General features: G+C 34.4%; 1 protein-coding gene across 1 annotated transcript; it reads right to left on the bottom strand.

Moving 5' to 3' along the window:
- Nucleotides 1-2,826: 2,826 nt before the first annotated feature.
- LOC121426451 (pyridoxine-5'-phosphate oxidase-like) lies at nt 2,827-14,986 on the bottom strand. The gene is made up of 8 exons (XM_041622757.1): nt 14,861-14,986; nt 10,485-10,677; nt 9,401-9,543; nt 8,654-8,753; nt 6,447-6,500; nt 5,020-5,148; nt 4,379-4,455; nt 2,827-3,603 (listed from the first exon to the last, which is right to left on the bottom strand). The coding sequence occupies exons 2-8, from the start codon at nt 10,659-10,661 to the stop codon at nt 3,438-3,440; spliced, it is 846 nt and encodes a 281-aa protein (XP_041478691.1). The 5' UTR covers nt 10,662-10,677; nt 14,861-14,986; the 3' UTR covers nt 2,827-3,437.
- Between the last annotated feature and the right edge of the window lie 6,961 nt (nt 14,987-21,947).

Here is a 21,947-nt window from a genome sequence, read left to right as displayed (position 1 = left end):
AGCTTCATTGAAGTATGGTGTTTCATTCAGTGTAAATATTGGCCGAACACCAACACCAAAAATCTTGACACTGAATTTGAAATGACCTTCTGGGTCCAAATAAGTATAACAAGGATATATTACTTCAAGGTTATAAGTAAACATTTGTTTATATACATTTTTGGTTTCTACTTCCTCACGCACCTAATACCAATACTGAATTCATTTTAGAGTGTTGAACACTTTTAGCTGCCATGGGCGCTGACGAGACAAGATATCAAGAGTGGTACATGCATGTTTCATTGATCAAAATTCTCTTGAATGGAATCATTACAACATTTGAGAAGAGGCCAATTCCAAACTGCTATGAAGTATCGATCAATAAACAGTGAACAAATAAATGAGAGGAAAACACTAAAGTACAATTACATCAAATTAAAATGAACGAATGCGGTACCATGACCTGCGGAATAACATTAACATTAGCACAGGTGTTACCTCTATGAATTTGAAATATGAATCCTTTTCAGATTTATCCTAACTTTAAAAGTGTTAAAAGTTTAAACAAAATAACATGTGGAAAGATGTAATATACTAGTACTTTGTTACATACCTGTAACAATGAAAAATATTCTTACAAGAGCTTTAAAAGATATGAAAATGAATGAGTTTGATGAAATACTTTTGAGATCATGATGACTGTCTACCAGATCCACATGGAAATTTCCTGATGATGCTATAAGCCCACTTTTTCACAAACTTCTGTATTATATGATTTGAAATTACAGATTAACCTTTCTTGCAAGAACATATGAATTGAATCTTAATGGAATGTGGAAGATCTTGATTCTACAGGTAATTCAACGCCCATCTTTACAAAAAATAATATAATGTAAAATAATACAAATGTAAGAAGGGACCCAATTCCATCATTTACTCACTCAATCGCATGCAATTGTAAAACATTCCTGTATGATAAAACGTTTTGCTTCAAATGCTGTAATTTTTTCCTTATTAATGTTTCGTTCCTTTTTTTCTCTCTTTAACCAGCAATATGATTGGAGTTGGCCTTCACATCACAAATTAATAATAGACAAAGTACAAATACTTATCATAATATAAATCAACAAGAACAAGTAAAGACAAAAAAATGAAGAGTATCAAAATAGAAGAATGACTTCATCACACACAACAGTTCATGCTAAATGGTCAATACATTGTAAACAAGTACATGTAATATGAAAAAAAACACACACACATCAGGTGCAAGCAGACTAATCCAAATATAACATGTCTGGCTTCTCTTATTTACTGACCACATAATTGTTAAGTGTTGGTGGAGTCGACTCCTCTCAGAACCGAAGCCTTAGGTCAGAACCGGAGTCGGTTCTGAGAAAGGTGGGAATCGCCCAAGCCTCGTCCCAGTCCAAGAAAAGAAACGTGATATACAATCAATGTCCCAAGACAACCAAAACTGATACTGGTAATACAATAATGGAAATATAATAGAACACATTTTTATAATATGTAATATATACAATATTATAGTTCAACAAAGACATTTAGAATGTCTGATAGACTATAAAACACAATAGCTAATGAGTATGCTCTGAATAAAGGGCTATATCAATCCAATTATTATTATAATTATTATATGTAATTAACAAACAACTCGATTATGCATTTTAGTTCCATATTATGGAATGGCAGAACATACATGACTTATATAAAGATAAAGGAGAAATCACACACACTTACCTGGTACACACACAATGAAAAATATTTTGACATCCCTGAGCATGGATTTCACATTATGACAATCCTCTCAATTATATCCTCCTAATTATAGGGTATTAATAGGACTTTTCCATTTAGTGATAGACAAGTCTCGCACATAACTCTCCTTGTTTAAAAAAAAATGATTACTTTCCTTTACTCATTTATCACTTTCATTCATTTGTCCATTTGTGAAAGTGACCTGTTTTAACAAAGAGTGTGTTTCTGATAACAAACAATGGTCAACAAAGTGAAAATCAGGGGATAATTTTCCAGGTATCGCATCGCAATTTGCTCCATATTTTTGAAAGACTGCCATGCACAAAGTCTTTTGTATAGCATATTTTTACATAGGACTGTGCATTGCTTAGTTGAGAGCTTTTCTCTTATGACCAAAAATGCTTTTCAAATTTGTAAAGCAAAATTATTCCCTGAATATCAAACATTGTGAAACATAAATGAATAAAAGTATATATCATACCTACAATCTGGGATCCTTTAATAACTTTTTTCTCTCTCTCTTTCAGAGAAATATCATTGCTCATGTGATATCAAAAATAATCACTACTCAGTACCATGCATACAGTAATCTTTTTTAGAAAACACGAATATATCCAATCCAGATTACATTAACAAATATATAACAAACTCCAATTAGTACAAATTATTCAAGAACTTCAATCGTTTTAACAAGGTCTGGTCTGCTATCATGTCTATATGCTTCTTTTTTTTGTCAATGAAAATTGCCATTAAATTGAGATTTTTTTTCAACTCTTTGATCAATCTACTGTTACACAATCATGGTGTTCATACCTCTGTTGGAAAATGTAAATACACGGCAAGATAAATTACGTCCATAACAAGAGGATCAAAGACATAGATACTAGTATACACCATACAGAGACTATTCAACTCTACAATTTTTGTCATCACATTTTTTTTTATCTGGATTTATTTGATTTTTTTTCTAAATCTAGAAATGATAACAATATTGAATTACTGTTTAGTGCACATACCAAAAAACGCAGTAAGCTCAAAGGTGCTTGCTCCATATTGAAGCCTACTACAACACAAATGAAAGGTATTTGGAATTGAGAACCCTGTAGTGGCAGTGGATATATAAAAGAGCACGTCTGTGCCTTCCAATCTAATGGGTGATTTTCGGTATGGTGTTGGGAGGTGTTAGAGCTCAGAGCGTGAATAAGCCTTAAGTGAGTCCCCAAAATGACTTTAGGGCATAAAATATAAACGAGACCCAATAAAGATAGCTCAACATCCGGTAGTGTTAATCCAAGCATGAGCCTCACATCAGGTTTGGTGTTTATTTTGCTCAACACCAAAGTCAGAATTCAACACAGCATTTGAAATCCCCAAATGTTTTCTTGCAAGTAAGCTGTTGGGGGTTACGATTAGTGTTGAAAGCGTGAATAAGGTTGCTGAGTTGAACACTTAAACTGACTTTGAATGTGAAAATATTACCGATTTACTTTAATCCTCACACCAGGCTTACTTCAATTAAGGTGGTTTGGCCAGTGTTTATTTGGCGCCAAACAGAGACACCTATATTACACCAGTATTCAACAAATCAACAACGTATTAAAACCACCCATACAGCTGATACACTTCCCTGTCAGTGATTTGAGAGAAGCACATGTTCAACATGACATTTAAATTGGAGGTAATCATGGTGAAAGTCGCTCATACACCCAGCCATTCTCTCCCTGGTGAACCAGCTTTCCGTCTATGATTTCTCCGTTTCTTGGCTTACGGAACACGATCCTGTCGTGAAGTCGATTGCTCTGTCCCTGCCAGAATTCAATCATCTCAGGAATCACTTTGAAACCACCCCTGCAATCAATGAAAATCAGAATAAAGATTGTTAGCACTTTGAAACCATACACACAATCAATGAGAAAGGATCACACTTGAACACTGAATAAGATTGAATTGTATCTACCAACAAGAGGAAAGCATGAACAATATATAACTTCAAAACCACCCCTGCTATCATAGAGACTGGAGTGTAAAGACAGATATCACTTTGAAACCATCTGTACAATGAAAAATAACCTCTGAGACCAAACTAAAAAAAAAATGTAAATCATCACTATGCAAGCATCGAAAAGCCATCACTTTGAAATCATTACTGTAATAAAAGATAGCTGATCATGAAAAAAACACTAGCCATTTAATTCAGCCTCTGCTAATGAGTATAAAGATGGTTGTCACTTTGAAATCACACAGTGATATCAACCCAAGTCCATTCTTGAACATACAGCAAATATTTACATATATTATATGTAATTATGTTATGAATTTTCATTCAGACACCCTAAATTAATAAAATGTATACATAAAAATGCACCCTTCAGCTTTGACAAATAAAAAACTAGAGTGACATTCTAAAAATTATTACATCACTATTCCAATAGTCAAGCCTGGGAATAACAGCAGACCCATCTATATGTTCTTTCAGTTCAGCATCTTTCTCAAGTTAGTATCTAGCCAAAATTAACATGTCATTTTGGTATAATATTCTACACCCTGACTCCCAGAACCAATCACAAACATGTATCCTTTGACAAATAATAATGTAGCTTTCTGAAATGCTTATATTACATACCAATAGTCGGGCCTAGGAATAACAGCAGACTCCTCTTTATATTGCTCTTTCAACTCAGCATCTTTGTTGGTCAGGATCTGTCCGAAAATGGGGAAAAATTGAAAAATCTAATTTCCCTTTTCATCATGACTAAAATTGATACTTTTAACCATTACCATTTCAAAATTTTCCAAATCAATCACGGAAAGTGGAAATCGGTATAGAGTCCCAATGATCAACTCCACTGAGATTGTTGAAAGGAGCTACATATTCATCTTTACTGCAACATTTTATTCCACACAGGGAATAAATGAATATTTATGTTGACAGTATTTTTTTTCTACTTCTCTCCATTCACATTAGTTTGTATAACACCTGATTACTAGCTTAAATTTTGAATTTGATGAAGAAAAGAAATTAGAAGACAAAACAAGTCCAAACATAGAAAACATTAACTGAACATTAAAGATGACACAAATTACTCTCGGGCCTTTTTGGTTACAGTGGAGATAATGGCAGAGGTGGGATTTGAACTTGCAACCTTTCAATCATGAGTCCAATGCTCTAACCACTAGACCACATGACCCTCAGTCATGGCATGATACAAGACAATGGAAACTAGGTACTACTAAACAAACATCGATGGAGCTATTGCTACTTACATTTCTATCTTCTATAGGTCTACTCTGATTGCTGACAACAGCACCGATCTGACTGGCCTTCGGACGGGAATGGAAGTACTCGGTTGATTCTTCGGGGGTCAGCTTCACAACAGGCCCTTCAATACGAATCTACCAGTGACAAAAAAGTGAATGCGTTAACATTTGACGCAAAAGTCCAGCTATATCAAACATAATGATGATGATGATGATGAAGATGATGTTGAAGGTCATGATGGTGATGATGACGGTGGTTAAGATGATGATGATGGTTAAAGATGATGATGATGGTGATGATGATGGCAGTGATGATAATGATGATGATGAAGATGCTTAAGATGATGATGGCTAAGATGATGATGGCTAAGATGATGATGACGATTATGATGATGATAATGACGATTATGATGATGATGATGATGGTGATAATGGTAGTGATGATGATAGAGCTGATGATGATCAAAGTTTAACACCTCTTCATCATAAAACTAATGAAAATTAAAACATTTGATGTAACATACAACAGAAAAGAGTATCACATCATCTCAATCATATGCATACAACATGCAATATGCATTTAACTGTTAAGTGAAAATAAGCAAAACTTTAAAATGCTCCTAATTGTTACTTTACATATAATTCTAATGAAATTGTCAGTGTTATGCATTATTCATTCAAATCGCCTTGTTGTTGGGAGTAATTCCAAAAAGAGAAAACTTTACATTCATCCATGCCATGTAAAAAGAACATTAAAGGTCAAGTCCACCCCAGGATAATGCTGCCTTAAATACATAGACAAAAATCAACATAGCATAGTACTGAAAATTTCATCAAAATCGGATGTACAATAAGAAAGTTATGACACTTTAAAGTTTCGCCTATTTTTCACAAAACAGTGATGCACAACTAGGTGACTCAGTCGATGATGTCCATTTCTCACTATTTCTTTTGTTTTTTTATTCTTTGAATTATACAATATTTCATTTTTTATAGATTTGACAAAAAGGACCAACTTGACTGAGCCATATAGTATTAATCAATCCGAACTCCACATGTTCAGGGACGAATTAATCATTGTCTCAATTGACAATGAGGATAAAATTAGAATATTTCATACAATAAAATACAAAAGAAATAGAGAGTGGATGACGTCATAGTCTCCTCATTTGCATACCAGCCAGGATGTGCATATAACTGTTTTGTGAAATTAAGCGAAACTTTAAAATGTCATAACATTCTTATTTTACATCCGATTTTGATGAAATTTTTAGTGTTATAATTGTTGGATTTTTCTCTTTTTATTCAAATAAACTTTGTGTTGGGGTAGACTTGTCCTTTAACCAATTGAATACTGAAATCAGTCCTGCCCATAAGATTGTGAACAGGTACCACCCGATTTCAGCAGGCAATGGGCTTTACTTGATACTCACTGATCTACTTTGAAAATCCCAGTAGAACACCAAAGCTGCAAAGGGATTCTCAGCCTAGGAAAAAAAGAACAAAACAGACAAAACATAAATAACTGCTATAGTTCTACTCATTCATTAAGTCTTTATGGTGATACATTGTTTTGCGGAAAAAATTATTAATATGCACGAGTCTGAAATGAATTCTAGATCACTCATGTCTGTACAATGCAGAATGTTTTAAGGAGCAAAGGTTACAAAATTTGCATAGGAAGATTTCATGGAGAAGAACATTGAGAGAAAATAAATTTCTCTCAATCTTGGTGATATGAGTGAAACTTACAATCTCCTACATTAGGTAGCATTTCTTCAGTGACTACAGCTGACAAATTCACTCTTAACTAGGATGAGATCTGGGCCCTGTCTTACAAAGCGTTACGATTGATTCAATCAATTACAACTATGGATGGCCATCATTATTCATATTTGTTCAAAATATTTTCTAACTATGACTGATGTATATTCAAGCATACATCGTTTTCTTGAAAATTCACTGTGATTCTTTGTTTACAGTGGACCTTGTGCAAATTTCATATAAAGAAAATATGACACTGATGGATTTCCATAGAGTTACAATTGATCGCATCAATTGTAACTCTTTGTATGACGGGGCCCTGATAATTCAGTCATGGGGGGCACTATATTGATTTGATAGGTAATGGGCTATTTGCTCCAGTTAAGGAAGCTACATGCAATTTCTTCTCAATTTCAAACGGGGGAGGGGCACAAAAAGGGCGCTATAATTATCAGGGGACAGTAATTTTCCATTTTAACAGTAAATAAAATGAAAATTCTGTTCGGTTCTTATATTTTTCATGTAAAATTTCATGGAATTCACCATTACAAAACAGAATTACGGCTTTACTGTGTATATTTGAAGTGACAAAACAGACTTTCCATTTTTAGATCAAGTTGAAATCGAATTACAGGTTTTCAGAAACGGAAGACAATTTTTTGAAACGGTAAATCACTGTCTCCATATATTCCACAAGGAAATACGTGTATCTCTGAAGAAATTTGGAACATAGGGAAGTAAAAGGGAACCAATGCGTCCTTTCTGTGCTCCCAGCAAAACAATTACTTTGGTGCCTAATAGTGTCCAGTTGTTCATGAAAGTCACAGACAAACTGTTTCATGAAGGCACCCGAACCATTAGGTCTACTAGTCAAGCAGATCTATGATTCTCAAATCGTGTAACACCATAATGATTAAACCCACTTGGTCAAATATTCACATGGATTAACTGTCATTTTCATGCCAAAAATAGTTCAATTCCACCCTGTCTACTTACTTTTCCACACTTTTCTGAATGAAAATTTGGTTCATATCTATCTAATCATACAGAATAGGTGGTATTTGACAGAAATGCCCATATTCCGAAGTCAGGTTTAACTTAAACTCAGGTTTAAAGTTGTGGTTCAAGTATGGATAGCCAATAGTTGCATAAATCACTAACGGTAGAGATATCACATTTCAGCTCAATTGGCTCTCAAATCATTCATAATTGTGCAGGAAGTATAAATATATCATCGCACGCACCACGAACCGTCCTCTCTGCGCACTTCGATGCGAAAGTTAAGCGCAGTGTATCTATTCCACAAACCGTCCTCTCTGTTACGTTGCCCACTGTGGTGTAAATAATTAACTTCAAGAAAATATAAAGATACGAGATGAAACTTTGGAACCTGAACTTTTTAGCGAAGACACTGGTAAATAATTTGCCCTCCTTGTAGGTGCACTTATTGCTAGTAACTTTAAATGCATTTTCTGCAAAAGTAACTTTGGCATAGAAGTGCGCAGAGAGGATGGTTCGTGGTGCGTGCGACGATATGATAGTCTTCACCATTGAAGAATCAGGAAAGAGCACAGTGAAAATAAGAAACATACAACTCAATATAAAATTTTGACACTTTTGGCTTCCAATAATTTTAGCACAGAGTTAAACCAGGTCTGTTAAACCTGACTTCAGAATATGGGCCAATGTGTATAGCTGAACAGAAAATTAGATATAAAGGGCCAAAGACCACATGTAAGTAGACGAACTGATTGTAGACAAACTATGATTAGCCCATGTGAGATAAGATCAAAGAAAAAGTAGACAAAGTGGCAATAAACCTATATAGCGATCAGCATCATATCTTGTTCCTGTTTCCATGGCAATAATTACTCACCAGTTCCTTGCCTTTTCTGCTTTCATAGTTGGTAAAGAATCTGAATCCTGTTTCATCATATCCCTTCAACAGCACCATTCTCGCTGATGGACGACCATCTCTGGTAAAAGAATATAATATGAATGAAAATACGTAATTGGAGACGTATTGGATGCCTATATTTTTTCAGTTAGAACATACGTTAGTGACTTAGTGCATTGCTCTTAGACTGCGAACATAGGTATTCATTTGTGTAAACAAAATTATGTCAGAATCAGCTTAAAAATATGTAAAATACAAACATTGGGTCTTGTACCTGGGTTTCACAAAGCCATTAGAGTGAAAAACCTACAATGTATGTCGGAAATTTTAGTTCATGTGTGCATATTCTACAAAGGAAGTTCCCACAGAAACCATCAAAGCATTGCACAGACAGTGATATGTGAAATATAATAATTTTACCAAGTCATCAAATTTTACCTGGGGGGTGTTTCACAAAGATTTAAGTATGACTTAAGTCGCACTTAAATGCCAACGCGTACAAGATATGCAACGCGCGATCTTATTGACAGATACGCATTAGTGCGCGTCCTCTTGAGACGATCTGACCAATGTGGTCAAGCCTTTCATACCGTACGCAAGTCGGTATTTAAGTGCGACTCTAAGTCATTCTTAAATCTTTGTGAAATACCCCCCCCCCCGGTCAGCATTTTACCAAGTAACTAAATTATGTGAGTTGAATGTCAAATGAGGGAATAACAAACTCACTTGGTAGCTGTAGCAATTGTCATGGCATTTGCTTCTGTCTTGGAATTTTCGGTTGCCTTACACGCCTCCTTGAACCACGTTGTAAACTGAGTCATCGGATCACGAGAGCTCAGATCATCTTCAACGAATGCTTGGTGTCCAGCCTGAACATAGATTTATTGAGAAGAAATATAATCATGGCCATTACAAAGACTTGAATGATATTTGAAAACCCCAAATTAATCTTTAAGAAGAAAATGAATTTCATGTACTGACAAACAGGGTTTCTCAATATGATTCAAGCTATATACCTTCCTTTAAAAAAATCACACATACTTGGGAAGGATAATGAAAATGTATTTTGAACGGGTGTAAGAGACAATAACAAAAGGGATATTGAGACTTAAATTTGACTTTGACATGTATGGATCTAAATACAACATTACATTTTGTCAGCTTAGCTTATTAGCAATTAGATTAAATGTCATTTATAAGGAATGAAGATGTAGGCCTAAAACACAATTTCATGATTTATTTTATTTTTTTAATTATTATTATTATTTCATTTTTTTTTTTTTTGGGGGGGGGCGGGGGACCTGAATCTAGATATTTGATTGCATTTGATTGTCTACAGCCTGCAATGAATGGTACGAGTCAGGTGTAAGATCAATTGCTAAGCTTTGACCAGAACCACAATCTTGAAATGACTATTTAAGGAAATTATGATTGTTCAAAACATTACAATATGAAAGATTGCAACGTTATAATGTACATCTTCAAATCAAAAATACAATGAAACATGTCACAAATATTTGTAATATCAACTGTATTAGAAATGAAAGGCATTCCTGACATGGTTGATTGCTTTTGAGGAAATGAGCTGACCGATCAATCGGTACAACTTTAGAGAGAAGGTCACCAAGAATAATTTGACTTTCACAATCACAGAGATTGTATTAAAGGGAAAAAATTATCTCGGAGAAAAAGAAATTACAGGCCATACCAAAAACACACAATCCAAAGCAATTATCAATGACAAAAGGTTTAGCACTAAATATTGTATTAATAAATCACGTTGCTTCCTGATACTGGTCCCTGGACTGACCTTGTAGGATTTCCTCATAGCTCCGACATCGATGCCATTACGATCCACAGACATGGTGTCATCGGATGATGTGCACTGCAAGCGATGAAGAGATCCTAGAACCTTTGAGGTGCAGAAAGGGAATGCTCTGTTGGCTCGTATAAGAGAGACAAGGCTTCTTGAGTTATAGAGCACCATGAATGTTATGCCTTCTCTGCAAAATTAGGTTAGAGGGACAAGATAGTTATAAATCAGAAACAAGTGGAATGCCTCTGGCCGTCTCACCTGCATCACGCGGTTCAATATAGCAGCAGTGCTGACTTTGAATACTACTCTAACTCGCACAAGATGTTCAGTGATACATGGTTACTCTTATGTCCACTTTTTATGAACTAGACCAATAAACTTACAGAGATATGATGGTTATTCAACAAAAAAACCCAACATGGCCAAAGTTCATTGACCTTACATGACCTTTGACCTTGATCATGTGACCTGAAACTCGAACAGGATGTTCAGTGATACTTGATTACTCTTATGTACAAGTTTCATGAATCAGATCCATAAACTTTCAAATTTATGATGGTAATTCAACAGATACACCCAATTCGGCCAAAGTTCATTGACCTTTGACCTTGGTCATGTGACCTGAAACGCGCACAGGATGTTCAGTGATACTTGATTACTCTAATGTCCAAGTTTAATGAACTAGACCAATAAACTTTCAAAATTATGATGGTAATTCAACAAATACCCCGATTCGGCCAAAGTTCATTGACCCTAAATGACCTTTGACCTTAATCATGAGACCTGAAACTTGCACAAAATTTTCAGTGATGCTTGATTACTATCATGTCCAAGTTTCATGAATCAGATCCATAAACTTTCAAAGTTATGATGGGAATTCAACAGATATCCCCAATTCGGCCAAAGTTCATTGACCCTAAATGACCTTTGACCTTGGTCATGTGACGTGAAACTCATGCAGGATGTTCAGTGATACTTGATTAACCTTATGTCCAAGTTTCATGAACTAGGTCCATATATTTTCTAAGTTATGATGACATTTCAAAAACTTAACCTCAGGTTAAGATTTCGATGTTGATTCCTCCAACATGGTCTAAGTTCATTGACCCTAAATGACCTTTGACCTTGGTCATGTGACATGAAACTCTAATAGGATGTTCAGTAATACTTGATTAACCTTATGGCCAAATTTTATTAACTAGGTCCATATCCTTTCTAAGTTATGACGTCATTTCAAAAACTTAACCTCAGGTTAAGATTTGATGTTGACGCCGTCGCCGTCGGAAAAGCGGCGCCTATAGTCTCACTTTGCTTCGCAGTTGAGACAAAAATGGAATCATAGACATACATATATTTGTAAAAGGTTTTACACTATCATCTATAGCTGCCAACCTTGCACACATATAAAAATCCTAATGATGAAAAAAAGGTAATTCCAATGATATAAAGGAATTTCTCATCTCAACACAACCTTTAAACCAGGCTTTAAAACCCAGACCTGCCAACCCCTCGGAATAAACAATGTATTCTGAGATACTCAAAACTATATTTTGAAATACAGACTGACAAACGACCTATGACCTTTGGTCTAGTTTTACCAGCAAAGTTTGCAATTATATTCATCAAATTACCTACATAAACTTATGTATATTCATGAAATAGAGACACAGAGAGACAATTTTTCAAAATAGTATACTGTACATCATTTACTGGAAATCATATTTCATAAAGAAAAAACGTCAGACTTTGGTGCAAAACAGTAATAATAAAAGTTAGGAATAGATCGATAGGACCACAATGAAATAAGGTATTCACCGCAGCAGTCAGCATACACTTTGCTTATTACAAAACGTCATCCAGACATGGTCGCAAGCCAATCTATGAATGAAAATATAGTAAGCATGCACATTGCAGAAAATGGCATCCAAACAAGTGTGTAATTCTCTAACACCTCGTACTGAAATTGACATAAAATTTTAACTTTGTATATTCTATTTGAATAAAGGCGTTCTATGTCAATCCATTTTCTTTCAGATATCCTAGACTCGAGGTTTTGATTACTTCTCACTTTTCTGTCAAAATCATGCAGATTACTTAACAGTGCCAGTGTCACATCATATTCGTAAGAGTTTACAGAATCTGCTGCAACAGGTACAAAGTATGGAGTGTAGGATTTCAGAGCACCGCACGCATATGCACAAAATTGCAGAATCTCAATAATTTTGATCGATACTTGAGCCATCTGATTACAAGCAAAGACCATTCTGACTGAGCATAGCCATAAGAAATGTGGCTGGATATCGTTTGCATACTTATTGGCCAAATAAATTTTGGTGACCACATGATCTGTGTGATGAACCAATCAGCAGTATCTGAACAGCAGTCTAGAGTGTATGGAGCTTGGCTGTCTGTGTCACGCAGTCAATTGGCAACATTCTGATGTGAGGACGGTAAGCTTAGCCTGGGGCGTTGTGGGGAGTGAAAGTTATATACTGTACGTACTCACTCCCCACTAACGCCTGGATTCACCGTACATGCCTTTGCGTGTAGGACAGGATTACCCATGGTGAACCTAGACCTAAATCACCAATTTTAGTTATAGTTTTTCGCCCAAAGTTATGTACATGGGCAAGTTTTATGTTTACCCCCATTTAATTACATTTTTCTTACTTTTCATTAAATAAATATAGTCGTAAAATTGAAAGAAGTTAAGAGCAAGAGCGTTCACTTACCCCCGTCTGTTTATTCCGCCATTTTGATTTCTTTTGTTATGATACCTAGATACACACGCGGTAACACGCGTGCAGAGATTTAGAAAACAACTTAGATTTAGAAAATACTTGCATTTGTCAATAAAAATCACGATTCGTAAAATATTTGCTTCGGTTGATAAATATCATAAAACAATTTATATGATATTTAGCGATAAAAAAAAATATTTTGCGATTCCTGATATCTATCGGCAGATGCAAATATTTTTTTAATCCAAGTTGGCAGTTTGACTCAGTTTGTATCTAGGTATCATAACAAAAGAAATCAAAATGGCGGAATAAACAGACGGGGGTAAGTGAACGCTCTTGCTCTTAACTTCTTTCAATTTTACGACTATTTATTTAATGAAAAGTAAGAAAAATGTAATTAAATGGGGGTTAACATAAAACTTGCCCATGTACATAACTTTGGGCGAAAAACTATAACTAAAATTGGTGATTTAGGTCTAGGTTCACCATGGGTAATCCTGTCCTACACGCAAAGGCATGTACGGTGAATCCAGGCGTTAGTGGGGAGTGAGTACATACAGTATATAACTTTCACTCCCCACAACGCCCCAGGCTAGGTAAGCTGACTACTACATGACTTAGAGTCGACTAAATGGCAAGTTCCCCCAAGTCTGCGCACATGCTTAACTGCTCAATTCTAGTAAAAGAAGGTACGCAACGAACATAGACTTTACACATGCAATAGTACATAAACAGATATTCATGAAAAAATCTAACTCATGGTGGAAAAATAATAAATTTGGGGCATTTCATGTGATGGTCTCAGAATGCAGACTCTCTTTTCAATGGGTACGCAGACATTTTTGGGTAGTGGGTACCATCAACCATTTCATTTTTATCTGAAAATAACTGCCCAAGCATGCCAAGGTTTTTTCCAAGAAAATCCTATATTTCTGTCACATTTTCACGAGATTGATATTTGGTACACTTATTCATATTCATAATGATAATAATATTAGGAACATTAACTGAAAGATTTTTAGAAGTAAAAAGAAATTCATGTTAAAATAATCTTAATTCATATTGATATTGGTGCACAGACAAGGGGACCACCATCATACTTGCCACATTAATTTTTATACAAATTGTAGTTGTCAAAGAGAACAGAATCCAGAAAAAAAAGAAAGGACAAAAAAATGACTGAAAAAAAAAAGAATCATGGAGCTGGGGAATTTGAACAAAAAAGCCAGGAAAAAAACAAACTGACCTGATGTCCTGATCTGATGAATGGTATTCATAAGGAAGGTGGCAAACAAAAAACAAATCTAGAGTCTAGGCATAGAAGCGTAGTCTCTGTTAATTAATTCAAACCAGAAGAATTGCGAGTAAAAATTACTAGGTGAAAAGTTCGATCTAAAAATACATATGATTCTGAATCAGACAAAAAAGCCAATCAACATAGCGCTCCTACGTGGTGTCGGCTTTACATGTACTCTCTACGTTACAGCACAAGATTCCATCAACACCGCTACATCAAACATCACATAAACACGGATTGTCGAGTCGGTAGCTCCACATTGTCACGTCGACAATCTCTACTACTAGGCCTATAATGTAATGGTCACTAAGTTGAGTTTCATGAAAACTTACAAGTCTTTGAGAAAACGTAGATGCCGCAGTTTCTTTGGTGGAATTGGTATCCAAAGGAAAAAGAACAGGAATGAAAATTTTCTTTAATTCTCACCGGTGATGTAACCAATTATTATGCAATCTGATAAGGACTGTTCTAATATCAAGAAGGGGGAGAATAAATTTCAGATAATATCATATTTTGTTATTTAACCAAGTGGTTTTGAAATTTCATCCCATTTATATGCAATGAAATGCTTTTAAACATTTACATGAACAGATTATATTAGAAAAAATGACACGATCTTTTATTCTACCAATATATCGGCGATTCGGGGGGAATATCAATAAAGTTTACCCCTCAACTGAAATCGAGATCAAAAGAGAATGGATTCATCTCGTCTGGAATTATTAGGTCGAGAGCTGGAGCCCAACACAATCAGTGGTCGCACTTTTTTTACAAGCGGTTTTTTAATTCAGCCCCACCCCCCCCCCCGGTTCCGCTGCTTATACTTTAGATAATCTCAATAAAAATACAAACTATTAATCCCTTCATGTATTATAATTATTTGAAAATCAGTTTAGGCTCCTCTTTATTCACTAATAATTGGCAAAATTCAATGCAGCTGGACTCTGCATGGTAAAGAAAATATCTTTGCAATACTAACAAAGAAGCCCGGAGGTGCATGGGGGCACTTTCATTCACGAGTGGATACCATGCGCGACCGTGAGATCCCAAAAGGCACCCTAAACACGTATTTTCCATATTCTGAAAATTCACCCGGCATGATGTAGGCCTATTGGCGTGCAAAACCCTAGTATTTAAACAAAACGATATTTAAACAAAACGATACAAAACGATACATTTTTGCTGGAAATGCTTGTTTACATTAATACACCTTTTCTTAAACTACATGATCACTCAAAAGCGCTGCTTTTTACACCTTGTTTAGAATCGCTCTGTATACTCGGCAATTCAAGGTGTACATGTCTTGTGATCATTTTTACTTTTTTTATTTTTGTTTTTCAAAAGAAATATAAAACAGATGTTACTTCGAGTAGAATACTGAATACAGTAGCGTACTGTCAAAGAGGAAAGATAAGCTGTATTTATGTATACACACATTGTGACTTTGAATATTCCTAAAAATTATGTAAACGTTTCGATTATTTTTTTTTTTTACTTGTAAATTTGCAGGTTTACAGGCTTATATGAAATATCACTCCTATAATCAATGATACACGATTGACATGTTGAGAAGCTGAGATTCTTTTATATTCTTTTCAGAAAAAAATGAATAAATTTCTCTTGATATCGAATGCAGTAAAATAAAAAAAAAAGATTATGGTATTGCTTTTCCATAAATGCTTATTTCTTCACTCTTCCTTCCAAAAATACACTAAAACATATCTAAAATATTAAAGCTTCTTGTATATTTTCTCAAAAGAAAGGGGTCTCACTTTGTATCATTGCTTATAACCATCCAACTACAATCCTGTCGAGTTCACACGATTTTTATTTTCATTGCAATTAAAATCACCTCCTCAAACAGTTCAATGCAATGAATATAGTGGAATGCCTAAGCAAATAATCATCGCTCTCCAATTCAAACAGTTCAATGTCTTGCAGAGAACTGATTTTTTTTCCTCTTTCATTGCGAGTAAAATCACCTTCCCAAACAGTTCAATGCAATGAATGGAATGCCTATGCAAATGGCATCGCTTATTCGATTCAAACAATTGAAAGTCTTGCACTGAACTGATTTTGTATACAATGCATTATCATTTATTTGGTTTTGTCTGTATTCTGTCTTCCGTACACTCTTGTCTAACTTGCAAGTAATTTAAATTACATGTAAATGAGTGTTAATAGAACAGGTTGCATTGCAAGCAAATATCGACAGTATTCCAAGTGTACTATTGTATTCTAACAACACCTTGCCCCTTTTTGGATTTAATTGTGGCATCTCAATTAGTCTTTTTGCCTTGTTTGAATGTTTGAAACAAAAAATTCCAGGATAAATGAGGATCCCATATAATCACGTTTCCGACACATTACATATTGTCTACTGTGTTTACCATGCACTATAAATGCATTCTTTTGTATCTATCATCATTCCAGTGCAAACATTTAGAGTGTTTCAATTGTGGTCTGACATAAATACCTTTTTGTAGTTATATTGCATTCATTGATCAATAAGAATTTAATAGAATTGAATCGGTTATACAGTATACGTATATAGGTGTGTCGGAATCCCATGTAAATGAGGATCTTTTTGCTCTTTCAACGACTTAAAAAAAAAATCACTATTTGTATAACAATTGAGACGTTGCTATGTATATATTTGATCTCGTACTTTTTTTAATCACAGCAATACCTGTATTGCCCTAATATACATTCTCAATCATTCATGGCTTGCTGACACAGAAGTAAATGTTCTTCTATGTGCATTCCAATCCCATTCACAGTTTGATGGCAATTTCCTATTTTTTTCTATCTCTGAGAGGCAAGAAACTTTCTATTCAAATTGAAGACGCCTGTTTATTCATTAACAATCACATTTTACTCTTGATTATTTTGTATTTGTTGGAGCTAATGACTCCATAGATGGACTATCCCCCATTCACTGTATATATAGATATGCCTATGCAGAAGATAGACCTGCTGTAAGTGAAGAATAATGTAAAGCACATTAATCATTTAAGGCAATATGATGTAATGAAATCGCCATACCGTCTGGAAAGAAAAATCTTTATCACCAGCTGTTGATTGTGTTAAACTTTTTAAAAAGTCATTTAAATTTCAAATCTTTAAAACTTATTTTTTCAAATATTGGAAAATTATATAAAGATACATCAATATCTTCAAAGATCCACCATATAACTTGTTTTAATGACATTGATGTAAGCACCAGCCCGAGTCTGTCAGATCGTCACACATAAGTGAACATGTATAACACTTTCTTCAATGCTTCTGGCATACACCCTTATTTGCACTCACATGCACCACGCACCTCGGTTACTTCTTCAACGATTGCAAACAGAATCTTATCTATTCTCTTTCAATAGAGCAGATGTATTAAACGGGGAAACCTTTTCACCCCAGTGCAAATATTATACAGCCAGTGAATTTAATAAGGCTTTTCATAAATTAGCTCAAAGTGATATTCCCGACTACTTTAGTTTAATGCATTTAAATATAAGAAGCTTACAAAAAAATTTTGATACTTTCTGCGAATTTTTATCCACATTAAACACATTTCCATTTTCTATTATTGGTCTCACGGAGACATGGTTGCATCCAATGTCTCCTCCAATTTACAACATTGATAATTACAACTTCCTCCATATAGATAGAAAAGTTGGTAAGGGAGGAGGTGTCGCTCTCTATGTACATAAAGATCTTAATTACAAAGTAAGACATGATATTGAACTTCAAAATATGGAATCCTTATTCATTGAAATTTCTAACGCTAAAAATAAAAATAAAATAATCGGTGTAATCTATAGACCCCCAACCAATAATGCTGACATATTTTTAAATGAATTGGAATCTAGTCTTGAATCAGTTTCTCGAGAAAACAAAAAAATCTATATCATGGGGGACTTTAACATTGATTTGTCATTTCCCTATACTACAATAGGTCAACATTTTACTAATTTATTATCATCATTTGGATTACAACATCTCGTTAATAAACCAACTAGAATTTCTAACATATCAAATACAATACTTGATAATATTTTTTCTAATGCACTTGATAAAAGTGATAATGGAATAATATACTATGATATTTCAGACCATCTGCCTATTTTTGCAATGTATCGAAATGACAAACGCCCTCACCGACCTAGGGACAAAGAAAACATAACCAGACGGAATGAAACCCAACGTAATATAGAATCCCTTAAGGTAGATTTGGCTGAAGAAGATTGGCATGATATTTACCTAGAACAAAATGCAAATGACTCTTATGTAATATTCTTAAACAAACTTCTTTATTATTATGATAAAAACGTGCCATTACTAAGAGTTAAATCGAGTAAAAAGAAGAACAAACAACCGTGGGTCACACAAGGTATAATTAAATCCATATTCACTCGGAATAGACTTTATAAAATATCCATTAAATCGCCTACAATTCAAAACATAAATAAATACAAAAAATTCCGCAACAAATTAACTTCAGTTATTCGCCGAGCTCGCAAATCTTACTTTTCTGATGAAATTGAAAATAACAAAGATAATAAAAATTCATTATGGAATTCTGTAAATGAGATATTAGGTAAGAAAAAAGAAAACTATGATAACATCAATTTCGTAGAAAATGGTCAACACTTGCGAAACCCAAGTGATGTTGCTAATGCCTTTAATAACTTCTTCAATAATATCGGTCCAAATTTAGCTTCAAAAATAGTATCTAATGATAATGATTTTTCTGAATACTTAAACGACTTTCCGGAACATTCTTTATTTTTTAATCCGACTAACACTCATGAGATCTTAGAAATTGTTAGGTCTTTGAAACCAACTAAATCTTCAGGGCATGATGGAATAAGTGTCTGTTTATTAAAACAAATAATTCACTTTATAGCTTCACCGCTCATGCATATTTTTAACCTCTCTCTGTATCATGGCATTGTTCCCGATTCACTTAAGATTGCAAAAATAATACCAATATATAAGAAAGATGACCCATGTCTCACTTCCAACTACCGACCAATATCTTTATTACCGAGTATCTCTAAAATTCTTGAAAAAGTAGTTTACAAGCGATTGTATTCCTTTTTGAACAATAACAATATATTATTTCCAAATCAATATGGTTTCAGAGAGAATCACTCAACCAATTATGCAATTTTACAATTATTCGACAAAATATCTGATTCTCTCTCTAAAAAAGAACACAATGTTGGGGTTTTTATGGACTTATCAAAAGCATTCGACACTATGGATCACCGCATTTTACTTTCTAAATTAAAGAGATATGGAATCAGGGGGGTTGTTTTCACTTGGTTCAAAGATTACTTAAGTAATCGACGCCATTATGTTTCTTTCAAATCAAAAACATCCAATATTTGTACTATGAAATGTGGAGTACCACAAGGATCGATTTTAGGTCCCTTGCTATTTTTGATTTATATGAATGATATTGTAAATGCATCTCGAGAATTAACATATGTTTTATTTGCAGACGATACAAATGTCTTCTATTCCCACAAAGACTTAAGTATACTCGTCCTGACACTTAATTTAGAATTAAAGAAATTATCAAAATGGTTTAAAGCTAATAAACTCTCCCTAAATATAAGCAAAACAAATTTTATGTATTTTAAACACATTCAAACTAAACATATGTTCCTTAATATATATATAGATGACATCCCTATCATTGAAAAACAAGAAACCAAATTTTTAGGTGTATGGATTGACTCAAATTTAACCTGGAACAGTCACATTCACAATATTTGCATGATGGCATCCAGAGGAATAGGAATTTTGTTTAGATTAAAATACTATATCTCCCAAAAATCATTATTTATGCTTTATAATTCGTTCGTTTTATCTCACTTATCTTACTGCAACTTAGTATGGGGGTATGGTAATAAGGTAAAAATAGAAAGGATTTTCCGTCTCCAAAAGAAAGCACTCCGCATATGTACTCATTCACATTTCATTGCACATACTGATCCAATATTTCACAACTTAAAAACATTGAAAATTGAAGATATTAACATTTACCAAACGGCCATATTTATGTTTAAATTTTCATCCAATACAATCCCGATTCCATTTCGCAATTTTTTTGTTTACAACAAAGACATTCACAATTATCCAACACGGCATTCAACAGATCTCCACTTAACCAACCCAAGAATATTACTCGCTCATAAGACGATACGCCACCGTGGCCCAGACATTTGGAATGCATTGCCTCATGATATAAAACAATGTACATCTCTCTATTCGTTTAAAGCTTCGTTGAAAAAATTTCTTATATCTAAGTATACCTAATTTAATACACCTGCACTCACCCACATGCACACACTTGCACTTCTTTTTACCAATTTTTTTATACCAATGTATATGTGTGTATGTATGTATATATATATGTATATATATATATATATATATATATATATATGTGGGTATATATATGTATATATATATTTAAATCTTATATTTCGTGACGATCAACTTATCAAATATAATTTATGATGGTTTTCATGTAGCCCCCTCTCCTGGCTGCTATTGCTTCAAGCACCTCTGTGCTTATAATAGCTGGCCCCTGTATTTTACCGAACTATATCGCATGCTTAGGTATGATTTAATTATCAGTCTTGTTTGTATTATTTACATTGTATCTTTTAAATTGTCACATTTAATTTGTATTCATTCAATTATGTGAACATGTTAATCTATCATTGATTCCTGAATAAAATGCAGAAACTCCTGCAAAAAAAAAAAAAAAAAATACTGGCAAACCCAATTGTACCCGGGGGGGGGGCACTTCCATTCACGAGTGGATACCATCTCTGTTAGCTCCATGGCGCGACCATAGGGTCTCGAAAAACACCCTAAACACGTAATTTCCATATTCCACTCGTCAATGTAAGTGCCCCCCCCCCGGGATTGTACCCCTATAGTACAGCGATATTTCAAACACGGACATCGGTTTTACCTTTACCTACATACCCCTACATATTGGGTTTACTACAGCCCAACTCGCGCTAATCGCGATTACTCTCAACACGTAGTGTTGACTCCTGGGGCAAAAAGTACATCCTTTATTAAAAATTAGTCTTAATTGATTGTATAGCAAATTTCTTAGCGAAATAGATACTTTTTTCATTATTCTAGTGTTTTTGACACGCTTAACGTCACGTACGTAACGTACCCTTTCTTGAAAAAGTTCAGTTACGTGTCAATGGTCGCGCTATATGGTATCCACTCGTCAATGTACGTGCCCCCCCCCAGAAGTTCCCGATATTAAGCCACCGGGGCTATGACAGAGTAGGCCTATTCATCGATTCTCCTTTAGGTTTGTCCGGATGACCTTAACGATGGCCCCGGCCCCCTTCGATTATTATTTTTATTTTTAAATCC

Source organism: Lytechinus variegatus, chromosome 13 (assembly GCF_018143015.1).
Source record: "Lytechinus variegatus isolate NC3 chromosome 13, Lvar_3.0, whole genome shotgun sequence".
Classification (NCBI taxonomy): domain Eukaryota; kingdom Metazoa; phylum Echinodermata; class Echinoidea; order Temnopleuroida; family Toxopneustidae; genus Lytechinus; species Lytechinus variegatus.
The sequence above is the reverse complement of the archived record's forward strand: the minus strand, read 5'-3'. Positions and strand labels throughout refer to the sequence as shown.